The sequence below is a fragment of the Nylanderia fulva genome, unplaced genomic scaffold (genome assembly GCF_048542155.1).
Source record: "Nylanderia fulva isolate GAGA-0341 unplaced genomic scaffold, ASM4854215v1 Scaffold260, whole genome shotgun sequence".
NCBI lineage: Eukaryota > Metazoa > Arthropoda > Insecta > Hymenoptera > Formicidae > Nylanderia > Nylanderia fulva.
Genome location: NW_028190326.1, coordinates 104,914 through 118,146, shown reverse-complemented (window position 1 = coordinate 118,146; position 13,233 = coordinate 104,914). Strand labels below are relative to the sequence as shown.

The 13,233-nt window shown below is 30.3% G+C and overlaps 1 protein-coding gene across 3 annotated transcripts; it reads right to left on the bottom strand.

The window, feature by feature from the left end:
• Window positions 1–677: 677 nt before the first annotated feature.
• Window positions 678–11,377, bottom strand: LOC114935044 (choline/ethanolamine transporter flvcr2a-like). 3 transcript variants are annotated; one of them, XR_014924895.1, is made up of 11 exons: window positions 11,312–11,377; window positions 9,582–9,779; window positions 8,857–9,078; window positions 8,131–8,355; window positions 5,966–6,107; window positions 5,334–5,539; window positions 5,058–5,161; window positions 4,648–4,758; window positions 2,734–4,343; window positions 2,153–2,221; window positions 678–1,472 (listed from the first exon to the last, which is right to left on the bottom strand). XR_014924895.1 is itself a non-coding variant. In XM_029307812.2 (9 exons), the coding sequence occupies exons 2-9, from the start codon at window positions 9,672–9,674 to the stop codon at window positions 4,082–4,084; spliced, it is 1,365 nt and encodes a 454-aa protein (XP_029163645.1). In that variant the 5' UTR covers window positions 9,675–9,779; window positions 11,312–11,377; the 3' UTR covers window positions 2,515–4,081. The 3 variants fall into 3 exon arrangements, 1 of the variants encoding a protein (XP_029163645.1); XR_014924896.1 differs by lacking the exons at window positions 678–1,472; window positions 2,153–2,221 and having other exon boundaries at window positions 2,515–2,870; window positions 3,898–4,343; XM_029307812.2 differs by lacking the exons at window positions 678–1,472; window positions 2,153–2,221 and having other exon boundaries at window positions 2,515–4,343.
• Window positions 11,378–13,233: the final 1,856 nt, after the last annotated feature.

Sequence of the window (13,233 nt, the reverse complement as noted above, 5' to 3'; positions counted from 1 at the left end):
CTCTCTCTCTCTCTCACACTCTCCCTCTCTCTCTCTCCCTCTCTCTCACACTCTCCCTCTCTCTCTCTCTCTCTAAAATTAAAATCTACTTACATTATGCTGATTTGAGCTGCATGCATTTTTGTTGCCCTCTTTAGACATCTTGGTTAAGCCGTATTATATGTCACATTAATTTAAAAAAAGTTGAAGGAAATGTATGTATAAAATAAAAATATTTAATTTAAATGTGTTACTATGGTCAAGGCATACAAATTAAAGGTCTATTTATACGAATTGCACACATAATCACAAACACGTACACAAATTTTTTAAAAATTACTTCTTGGTGTGACCAAGTCAATAAATGCATATGCACATGGGTGCGTGGATACGTGGGTGGGTGCGTGGGTGGATAAATAAAGTGATAAAAATTTGTTAAAATCATATAGTAGCCATCCCGGACAAAATTTGAGTACAAATTTCGAAAAAGTCTGTGAATAAATGTTTGAATGCGTAGGTGGGTGAGTGGGTGGAAGTGTAACACTTAAAAAAACCGCATCGTCGCTATCTCCAAAAATTTTGCAACATTTTGATACCATGTGTTCAGAAATATTGCAAAAAAATTTTTTTTTGCAAAAACATACCCTCCTCTGAGGAAAAAAATAAAAATTAAAAAATTAAAAAAAAAAAACCCACAGCAGCCACCCCCGAAAAATTTACAACATTTTGGTACCAGTTTCACGAAAATCGGTCCACAAATGCGGAAGTAGTTCGGGTACAGACAGACAGACAGACGGTGCTTATATATATAGATATACGACGTTATCATGGTGGATGACAACTTCTTTCCTGTTGGCTAGTTCAGGACGCTTTCGTGCGATGGCAGCCTTCAATTCGTCCAGCTGAAGGCTGAACTATATACTATCGACAATAACGAGATCGGTCCAGGTTAGAACACTACCAACAAAATAACCGCCGTTCTACTTTACTTGTGCGTCCAGACGCTTCAGATAGTACGGCACCATGTCTTTGGCAAGTTTTAATTTTTCTGCTTTAACTACTTCGTTAAAAAAATCAAATGATTAAATAAATTAAATTTGCAGTAAATATGGCATATACAGAAAAAATGTATTACTTATTGTTTTCACGAATAAATCAGTATAACAACAGTATAGGTACTTAAGTTCACTAAAATTGTGGTTTAAATTATTTAGCATCGCTTCAATTACTTAGTGATAAAAAGAAAAAAATTAAAAAATAATAAGAACGTAGATATTTGAGAATCGCCAGACAGACTTTAAAAAAGGTAAGAATTTTCTCTCGACCGTACTGGCAAATATTATTTATTCAATCACAATTTCCAGAGCTTCCCAATCGTCTTTGCCAGCAAGATCGCGTATTGTTTCGCCAAGTAGCGGCAAATATTATAGCTGTAGACTGAGCAACCTTTTTCCTATCTACTTCGAGCATGGCTACCTGGCCTTACGGCACGGCTAAAGAATGATATTTAAAGAACATGTGAATATATTAAAATGTTTAAAATCAAATAAACAAATAACAATTTGAAACAGATAAAAATAGGTGTCGCAAACAGCAATGACTAATAATAAATAATGATAATAGATTGATTGATAGGTCCTCAATGACAAGATCAAAAGATTATTCCATACGGTCAATGTTGATTAAAAATATTGTTTATTCGTAAAACAAATGAACAATATTTTTTATTTAATTCAGGCCATCCTTAGTTATAAAATTCTATAAAGAAAAAATAGAAATAATTAAAATTTTGTATTGAGAGTAAAGATGAAATATATTTTTCTTTATTATAGAATATGTAAATGTGAATTTTGTAACTGTGAGGATAACCAAAATTCGGTCGAAACGTTTTACAGACAAATTTTCATATCAACATTGACTATATCAAATATAATCTTTTAATCTTATACTATCGAATACTTCTATTAACCAATTTACTATTATTATAAATCGAATAGAGTTTGTGGAAAAAAACTATTAGAATTTATATTACAATAAAATTACAATGCAATTATTGTCATGCAATATTTGTAAATATTAAATAGAGCTTTGATGATTAATTATTAAAGTTAAAACTAATTTAATATTAAAGAGTCTAACTTTTTGCAATATAATTTGTTCTTTTGAAACTTACTTGTTATTTTTTATATAGATATATATTGAAACAATTTACTGCTTCGTGTGGCTTTGTATTTTCCATGATCTAAAATGTTTTCCTTTAAATTGTAAGTTTATTGAGACAGTTGAATATAGCGAATTTTATTCGCATGATAATACCGATTGTTTTGTAAAACAAAATAAAATATAAAAATAAATTTATATTTATATTTATTATTAATGCATAATAAGAAACAAAACACTCTATTGTCGCACAATTGAAATAACATTAATTTCTTCTTCTGTGATTTACGCAAGAAAGTTCAGTAAAATAATACATCTCTATAATATATAATAGAATAATAATATATATAGAAAAAAATATTATGTCATATTTATAAAAACAAGAAAATAAATTACAATGAAAAATCAATCAAAGTGGGAAAAGTAATATATGAGAATCATAATTTTTTTTCATTGCTGATCTATCGCAAAAATCCATAAGTTAGAGATTTGGATAGACTTAATTAAAAAAAGAAAAACGACTGCGATAAATTAACAAATGCTAGTAAGACACATGTTCTTAATAATACCGATCAGCGTCTTGCAGCTACATACTTGACTTAATTTTCGGCCAATCCTCCCAGTCGAAACGATCGTCGACGAACTCGATATTACCGTAGCTGAACAGGAAGCGAATTGGTTCAGCAAATGCTTTAGAAGGAAAGTAAGTTAGTTTGTAAGAAGGCATCGTGCTGAAAAATAATATTTGTTATTTTTCTTCAGCCTCATAAATTCGAGAAACGTAAAAATATATTCTAATGACGGCTAATATATATTTTTTGTCGATATTCAACTTTATTTATTTTCGAATGCTCAATATATCGGCTGAAGCAATCAAGTTTGCTAAACTTAATCAATAGATTCAGTTGTATAATGAACCAGTAAAAAATGAAAAAATTTTAGTTAAAAAAACTTGGCGCGCTGCTAAGTTTCAAAATTACAATGCACCTTAAAGTAACATTAATTAATTTAGCTACAAAATATATTTTAACTGCAATCAGTTTTAAAATAACAATTTAATTTTAATATCATTAGAATATTATTTAGCAGTGCACCAAGTTTTTTTTTACTATATTTTTTATTTTTTACTGGTTCATTATACGACTCTATATTAATTTGCAACTTTAATTTTCCATTGGTACAAGTTTTTACTTTTATGAATATGATATTTAAAATCGGCCAATAGACACAAGCGCGAAAAATTAATTCTTTGAAACTGTATTTCTTGATTTGAGATTACTAATTGTAAGTTCCATATATAAATTAATCTCGAACTTACATATGGAGAAATAGACGAAAAAAATTTATATATGAAACTTAGTAATCTCAAACCAAGAGATACAGTTCCGAAGAATTAATTTTTCGCGCTTGTGCTCTATTGGCGGATTTTAAATATCATTCATATTATTATTATTAATATTGAGAGCCGATAAAAATATATTTCTTATGTGGTTTTTACTTTTACTTGGCGCAATTTTTTTTTATATCATTATTTTTGTAGTACGATTCTACATAAGTATGATTCTACATGGGTTTACAATGGTTAAATTTTCATAAAATTCTACATGGGTTTGCAATGGATAAATTTTCACTACTGGCGAGCCCATACTAGGCGTCTTTTTTAACTTTTTTTTAAAGGTAAGTTTTTAGAGTTTTGATGACTAGTTTTTTTTAAGAACTCCTAATTTTGGGAAAGATATATCTTCTCTTGATACGTACGCGTGACTCAGAGAAAGATCACTATTCTTAACGCATTAAATGTGTACTCGTGTGAGGAATATATTAAGTCCTATTTGGACTATGACGAAGTGTCGTGGGGAGAATTGTCAAGGCGGAAATCATTTGTACTGAGCTGTGGAAGCTCATCGCTGATCGTTAACGGCTCACTATCGTTTTTAGACAGTCAAACTTTCACGTTTTGGCGTCTTAGATTGTTGGGTATCATGATCGTAAGCAAGGTGCCGATCCCGAGGACAATGCACATCGCGACGTTTGCCATTAAGTCGTCCAAATTGTTGAACAGAAAACCGTAGAGCATCGTGAAGGCAATGCTGAAGACTTGCACCATCGCGTTCAACAAACCCGTCGAAGTGTCTTCCGGTTCTGGATACGTAAGTTCAACAGCGAATTCAAAACCGACCGGCAGATAACCGGTAATGAAGAAGCTGAAAATATAATATTTTAATAAATATATTATAAATATTAATATTTAATAGAGAATATTTTAAAAGCGATATCTATCAGTTATAAACGAATTTTTAATTGGAAAAAAAATTAATTTTAACGACAAAGTTTTTAGTGAGCTCTGGCCAAAAGTGTAAAGTGTCTTATAATACATTTAAATTGGAATCGATTTTAGAAATTAAAAAGCGCAAATCGTAAATCATAATATTAGATATGTTTGTAACAATAAAGTTCTTCTAAAATAATTTTCTGAACAATATAACAAAAATAATCGCTAGATTTTACCCCAAGATACCGGCTGTAATGTAAACAACATATATCTTTTTACTGTCCAGTGTCAAAGTAAAGACTATCATTCCAAGAAGACAACATAGGTAGATCACTAACGTAGTCTCTCTGAAAATTTATACATTTTTCGTTTAATCACATAAATTATCATTCGATGAGATGATATAAATTGAAATACAGATATGTACAATTTAATGATAAATTATTCAATCAATATATCATAAATCCTAATAAGATTTTACAATAACTGTTATCATGAATTTTTACTGTTATGAATTATTACTGATTTTAAAAAATCGAAATAATTTGTTGAAATAATATTGCTATTGTTAAAAATGATTTTCATTTTTAATAAAATCATATTATTTAACAATATTAAAATAAAAACTATGCTTTCGTTTACTCACTTGAATTTGTGTGTTTTATCCAATATAACGCCGCATATAACGGAGCTCAGCACTCCAATGCAAACTATTGTTAAACCGATACGACCGGCATCCTCTTCATGTCCCTGAAAGGAAGAAAAGTTTAAAAGTAGCAAATTCTTATAATTTTTCAAAGAACCGAGAAAAGATACACGTATTGAAATATTTAACATTAATAAATAACAGTTTGTAAAATAAAATTTTAAAAAGTGTCGAAAGAAGCGAGAATTAGCAGTTTTCAGGGGGGAAAATACTTACCTGGAAATGTTTGAGAATAATTTGATTCAAGAAAGTACTTATGGCGCTAAGGACGCCGCTATTGATGCCGAAGCTGAATAAAAGTAACACATAACCGGTATTGGTAAGCAGCCTCTTAATAGAATGAGAAAATTTCTCGTTCACAGTGTTCTCTCTTTGCACAGCTTGAGCAGGGCTAGGTGGTAAAGGCGGCGCTGCCTTGAAGACTAGTTAAAAATAAATTACTGTTAAGTGATTTCTATTAAGTGATAAAAGAAAATGTGCACGTCTTAACAATAAAATTTCGGATTAAAGAAAATATAATCTTGTGAAAAGATAAAACATGTATATTATTTACTCAAGATATAAGTTTTTTGACACTGAAATAAACGTTCATAAAATATAAATGTAATATTTTATAAAAAAATTATTTATATGGAATATCTTTTTAATTATTTCTTTTATATTCTTGCTTTTCAATTGGTCTTCTTTTTGTAGCAAAATATTCAAATCATTAAATCATTGAAAAGATGGATCATATCATTAATTATCATCGCTTGTTAAATAATATCTTTTCTAAATTTTTCAGTTTCCAAAAATTTTATTATCCGATAACATAACTATTATATAACTATAAGTGAAGGTTCACGTACAGAATAATATGAAAACTAATATAAGCGTCGTGAAAGCCGCGACGATATAGAACATAAGTTGCAACCCCCTTTCAACGTTGCAGATATTGTCGCTATTGGGCACTAACATCGGTGGAAATACAAAACCAATAGCTACACCTAACTGCAACAAAAAATCAAGAGACGAATATCCTAAGTTGTTTTCAAATTTTTAGGATAAAGTATTTAAAAGAAATATTTCTTGTATAAGTTCATTTTTTCCGATATACATAATGCTTATCTTAAGTACGTTTAGCGTATATTTATGACAATTGTAATTAGTATGCTCGTATTTTCACCACATTTTTACTTATTGTCATCGAAGCGGAATGTTTCCGTTTTCAGCTGTTAAAACAAGTCATTTCTGTATATAGGTCAATAAAATGTATATAAGAACATGTCGAATACATTAAAATTATATATTTATTTAATAATACGAAAGAAATTGAATTTTCTACTCTAATTGTAAAAATTTTTTTAAATTAAAAAAATGAGCCATTGAGAGCCATACCGGATACTTTCTCCCTTCTGAAAATTCATTCTAAAGACGTGTTTTAAAATTCGGATCTGTAATACGAAAGCGACTGTAAAATGCATATAATTGAGCTTCCGTTTTATCGATTGCGAAATCGATGTAAGGCTCGATAGTCTTCCCCGATAAAACACACGACGACTGATAAAATGATAGCGGCTGCACACAGTCCGCACCTAAAATCAATTGAATCCTATGATATAGGGTGAGCTCTCTGCCACCTTTGTTTCTTTCGTCTGCCCCCGCACAGACACCGGCCGATCTGCCTGTCGAGGTAGCAAAATTAATCGTGGGTGTTCATTTGGACTTGATTTCCCACCTAATCACAGTCATAATTCAAATCTCCCGAAGTACCTTTCGTCGATTAGCGAGATACTCCAGACTGTCACTTCCGCGCGCGGGGATCTATTCTCGTTTGTCTGCACGTGCAGCGACACGTGTCGTTGTAACAATCGAATATCTTCTCAATGTCGTGCATTTTTTAAAATATATAATAATAATTTTTTTTTGTAATGTTACGTTTGATGAAAAACGAGAATTATATAATAACACTGAGAATTTACCTCAAGAGAGACCAATTATCTCACCGTAATAAATTTCTAAGAATTATTATATATTTCTATAACAATTAATCGAAATATTATATTTTGCATAGAATTAAATTAAATTAGACAGAAATTTGCAACACATTAAATAAGAATTCATTATATGTAATAATAATCACGAATAATAATGTAAACATTGAAAAATTTTTAACATACTTCTGCGTGAATTCTTTTCAATTAATTATCAAATATTAAATTGAATTACATTCCATTCGGATAAAAATGTGTGCAGATATGTAATTTGAAAGATATTAATTTGTAACAAAACAGGATTAATATTACTTTACATATAATAATTATTTTGTAATCTATTTATAAATGAGACAAATATAAAAATTTTAATTAACATCCATATCGTGTCAAATAAATTGATTTATCTCATCATCGGATTATATCGATTGTCTATTATCGCACGTTCTTGATTCATGGAATCAGAAATCATTTGATTGCGTGGATTAATAGTTAGCGACTTTTTGTGCTTCGTGAAGTTAACACGTTTCTACATCATGGTTTTCATTCCATTTTCACGAAGATTATTTTGTACAAAGATAACGAAAGAGGAAGAAAGAGAAAAAAGAGATATGTATACAAAATTAATTTCTTACACTATTCAAAAAGTAATCCAAGGCAATCATTAATTCAATTTTTCAAAAAACTCAATTTTAGAAATTTTTAAAGATAAGTCTATAAATTTTTAATATAATTTTAATATAATTCAAGGACAAAAATAAATTCTAACAATATAATAAAAAAACCATTATAAAAACATTTTTAAATTATCAAGTTTTCTAGCTCTAAACATCAAATCTAAGTTCTATTTCAAATAAGTTTTTATAAATTTTTAATATAATTTTAATGTAATTCAAAGACAAAAATAAAGATTCTAATGATATAATAAAAAATCAATAAAAAAACATATTTTTTAAATTATCAAGTCTTCTCCAAACATCAAACTCAAGTTCCATTTCAGATAGCATACTTTAATATGATGCATTAAGATATTTGCATACCAGGTTGGCGAAAACACCGATGCTGCAGGCGCTGCTAACTTGATCAGGACCGAACCAAAGCGCAGCCAGCCGGGCTGGAACTGACAGAACGAAGATTTGACTAACTGCAACCAAACTTTGGCCAAGGAATGTGATCCAGAAGCGATCGGTAGCTATGCTGAACACCTTAATCCAGGAACCGAGAGCGGTTCCGAGCGCCCCGAAGATCATAGCATATCTAAGACCCTAAAATTCCATCCCACACGAGATGCTATCATTTACATATTAATAAGCAGGAATGTGCGATGGTATGCGAAATGAAGTTTGTCGGATCAATATCAATGATTACTTGAAAGAAAGTGACTTTCAAAAGATATCGTCGGTGAGATTAAATCCGGCTATCCTGTCTTGGCATTGTATCCAAACTCGTTTATATCAATGAACAATCGTAAAAATTATTTATTCGAAATAAGAGGAATGTTATCGTTCGGTGCTACAACATGTACTACAAGTTTTTAAATTATGCAAACTTTACGGCACCGTCACATTTCGCTACCATACCTAGAAAAATCAGACAAGTCGGAAAGTCGAATTTTTCGAATTTTATTGTTGCTCTTTAATCATTTCTACTCAAACGGAAAAATGATTCACAATTCAAGAGAATGTATGTGTAATCGTTCCGTAACATAGTATACGCAAGTTTGCACAAGTTCGCTCTACTCTATTATTAATAAGATTATTACTTACGAACTTATTGAGCAGATAACTGGCGGGAAATATCAATGGAATGTATGTTATCATATATATCATGCTTGTCATGTCTATCAGGAAGCTTGAAACATTGTAATAGCGCATTACAATGTTTGCTATAATACTGTATTGGATCCATTGCATGCCGTTGCTCGCGCTGTACAGCACGAAGAGGACAAGCATCAGCCATCTTTTCTTGTATATTTTAATCTGTACGCCCTGTAATCAACATTTAATCTTTCAATTTTTTATGTACGCTAAATATCTAGACATTATAATATATTACGTAAAAATTTAGCGGCATTATCAGCTTCTTGTTTTATGTTATCGATTGGAAGAACAAAAATTGCGAAGAATTGATGTTAGTTTATTACATCGGTCGTAAAATATTATGTACATTATATTAAAGTAATATTAAAGCATTTTTTAGATAGTTCCAAAGAACGCAAAATTATATACAATTTTCTTCTCTATAAAATTTCGTAATATTTTTAGGAAAAAATTCATCTATTTTGAAAAATATAAATCTTGAAAAAAATTTTGTTAAACATTTAATTAAACGTATTAAATAAATTTAATATTCTAATATTTACATAATCGTATCTTACTGAAGAAAAAAAGTATCACGTCAACTCGAAGTAAAGACTCTTTCGTTAATTTTCCATTTTTCTATTTGATTTTTTTTTCTTAATTCAGATTTATTCGATAACAGAATTATTCACCTGCGACGGTTGCATATCACCTTCAATAGTTTTTATGTAATCACCAGAAGCTTTCCCCATTTTTTCAGACACTTGCGTTTGTTCCGACTCCATGATTAATATTAATAAGATATTAACAAGATTGATTGAATTGAGTAAAGCTATCGTCAGGAGATGAATCAAAACAGTTCTTCCTCTTTTATTAATATAGCTTTAATTCTTAAAAACCAAACAAATATTGATCTTACTTCTTGTATCTTCGAGCATATACTTTTTAAGTATTAAATATTTCGATAAAAACACAAAATCAATGCAATAAAAATACAAATGTTAAAACTAAAATGTCGACATTTGAACATTATTAAAACACTTTTCTAAAACACCACTATTTGTAAATAATATTATATTTATCGTGTCGCATGGAAGCCGAATATATTTGCGAAATTAAATTGGAAATTAATCTACAATTTCTAAGAAATTTATTGTATAGATTATATGACAATTAAAAGTATTTGTAATGTTTTGATTTAACGTATTATATACGCGAATACAAGTACGATTTATATAGTACGTATCTTGTGCGTGATTCTTGTGTGTATACAGAGTGTCCCGAAATTAAATGTCAAACCGTCGAAAGCATGTAAAGGATCAATAAACTATAAAAAAGTTATATAGAGATATGCTCGTTTTTGCTTTATTTTCGAGAAAATTGCAAGAAAAGTGTTTTATTTTTTATTTTATTTTATTATTTATTTATTTATATTTTCACTTTTTTAATGAAGATATTGTTCAAAATGTTACCCTCTTGCAGCAATGCAAGCATTGCATCTGCTAGTATTTAAATTTGTATTGCAGTCAGACATTATTCTGATGATATTTCATGAATTACAGACACGATTCGATCTCTCAGGTGCTCTCTTGAATCAATTGGCGACGAATAAACTTTTTTTTCAAGCCCATCCCCCCTCCATATGTAAAAATTCATGGGTGTCAGATAAGGTGATCCAGATGACCGAGCATACTACTCCTCCACGTCCAATCCATTGGTGTGGATAAGTTTTGGTTCGAGTAGCTCTACCATAATGAGCTGGACACTCATCGAGTTAAAACCATATTTCAATCCGCTACTGTAAGGGAATGTCTTCTAAATAATTATGGAAGCTATTCTCAAAAAAATATGTAACAATCTGTGTAGCAATCCGATCTAACACCTATGGATTTTTTCATATGGGGGGGGGGGGGTTAAAAAAAATTCATCGCTAATTGATTCAAGAGAGCACCTAAAAGATCAAATCGTGTCTGTAATTCATCAAATATCATCAGACTAGTATCTAGTTGTAATAGAAAATGTAATAGAAAAAGAGGCCAACATTTTGAACAATATCTTCATTAGAAGTGAAAATATAAATATGAATAAATAATAAAGTAAAATAAAAAATAAAACACTTTTCTTGCAATTTTCTTGCAAATAAAGCAAAAACGAGCATATTTCTATATGACTTTTTTCCTTAGCTTATCAATCTTCTACACGCTCCCAAAGGTTTGACATTTAATTTCGGAACACTTTGTAGAATGATTTATATAATACACTTTGCGAATTAATACACTTTTATCGCTATTGATTATAACCAATTAGCCGGCCCAGTTAGCCCAGATATTTCGACTACACTTTACAAAAATATACAACAACTTACAGACTCGAGTTCAATCTCAATCAAGTCTAGATCTTAAATGAGAAAAGTTTTACTTACAGTTATTTGCTCGAGACAAATATTAATACTGAAAATAGGAAAACCAGGAGTTCTTGTCACCGAGACGCGTCCAGCAATATAAAATCGGCTACTATAAACTCGTTTATTTATATTTATTTACATCTTTATATATTATATGTCCCTGCCACCTCTCCCACTTTGCCGCCTCACCATTGATCACATCATGCTTAGAAAGGAAACTTGCAAGAGAAATATTAACGAGTTGAAATTCGAAGAATAATGGTCCAAAAAAGATTTAAAAACGCCTAAAAGATGTTGATTAATTTTTCAAACGTTGTTTAATCATCTTTCGAGGCTTGTTTTTATTTCTTTTGAATTATTATCTTTCAGTAAACGCGACTCAAAGTGGCAATAATGCTGATAAGCAAGACTGAAAAAAGGAAAAATTATGTTTATCTTACGTAAACGAAGATATATTGTTTAAAAATTATCGTGCACGTTTACGTTTTCGGAATTATCAGACATTCTTCGAATCTGCTTAGATTAGATATATCATTTGTTTTGATAAAAACAGCTTGTAATATCTGAGAGCAATAAAAGGTTTATATCTCATTAGGTCACTAGAAAACACAAGCACGCGCTTTCGCGCGCCATTATCCGGTTTTATATATATTGTGTGTGTGTATAAGATTCAATTTTTTAACAATTGTAATTTTATTTAATTTTATTGTGATAACTGTCAAACTGTTAATTCTTTCAACAGCTGCTCGATACTATAAAGCTAACGCATAACAACGCGAATTGGCTGCCTCGATTCTTAGCGCTTGGTAGCGGCGGGTAAAAACTAGAGTTAATGAACATCAAAAGAATCCTATCCAAAAAAAAAAATTGTTGTGAAATGCTTAAATTGGTCGCTAATCGCGATTGCATTGTTATCGTGTTATTCTGAATATGATTGGTCATCTCGAACGTATATGAAGATTGCGTGCATTCAGATATTATCTGTTACGGTATATTCACACAAACTTGCATAGAAGTGAAAATTATACATTGACATAGAGCATCGACTAAGAAAGATAATAACAAATAAAAAATAACAAATGGTGTGCGCGAAGCGCGCGCGTTAATCTAGTCCTTTTGTAAAAAAGGCATGTAAAGTCGATTCTCGCATATATTGTTGCCGCTTTTCTGCGTTGCTGATCGATTGTCTTGATTTGCATAGTGTATTATATTCATATCAAACAGCTGTCATTGCGAAGGTTAATAGTGTGACAGTTGTTCTAAATAATATTAAACCAAAGCATAAAAAATTAATGGCGCGCGCGAAGCGCGCGCTTGTATTGTTTGTAGTTTGAAAAAAGGCATGTGACGCTTTAATTGTTGCCGTTTTTTCGCAATGCCGATTGGTTCTTTCAATGTGCTCAGTTTATGTCTTGAGCAGCTGTTACTTGTGTTCATTTGCAGTTATTTGCAAATTGACTTTGCATGAAAAGAAGTCTAAAAATTATTTAAGATTCAATTTACTTAAGAGATTATTTTTTTATTTAAAATTTATTTAAGAAGTCTAAAAATCAGTTGCACAGGAAGTCTCGTGATATATGTGTGATAAAAAAGTAAAATAATATTAATAGCGCGCGCTTCGCGCGCGCTTGTGTTGCTAATTTAAAACAAAATATGATGAAACATTCAATAATCTCGCAACATAACATAGGAGAACAGCATCAAATGGACTGGAATGGTGTCAAAATATTAGACTTTGAAACTAATTATTTTAAGAGACTAATCTCAGAGTCCACATACATTAATCAGCAAAAAAATAGCTTTAATTCTAATAAAGACACTGAATTTCTCGATAAGTCATATTTACCGTTAATAGAAATCCCACTAAAACAGACATTACAAATGTAAAAAAGGGCTAAGTTATATCTTTCGCAAGCAACAATAATTCTTTACAAAAAGTC

Excerpts from the sequence above, each read along its gene's own strand:
- LOC114935044 (XM_029307812.2), bottom strand. The coding sequence starts at position 9,674 with ATGGAGTCGGAACAAACGCAAGTGTCTGAAAAAATGGGGAAAGCTTCT. Across the intron at positions 4,759-5,057 it reads GATAAAACACACAAATTCAA|AGAGACTACGTTAGTGATCT; the intron begins GTGAGTAAACGA and ends ATAAATTTTCAG. Across the intron at positions 4,344-4,647 it reads ATTACAGCCGGTATCTTGGG|CTTCTTCATTACCGGTTATC; the intron begins GTAAAATCTAGC and ends TTATATTTTCAG.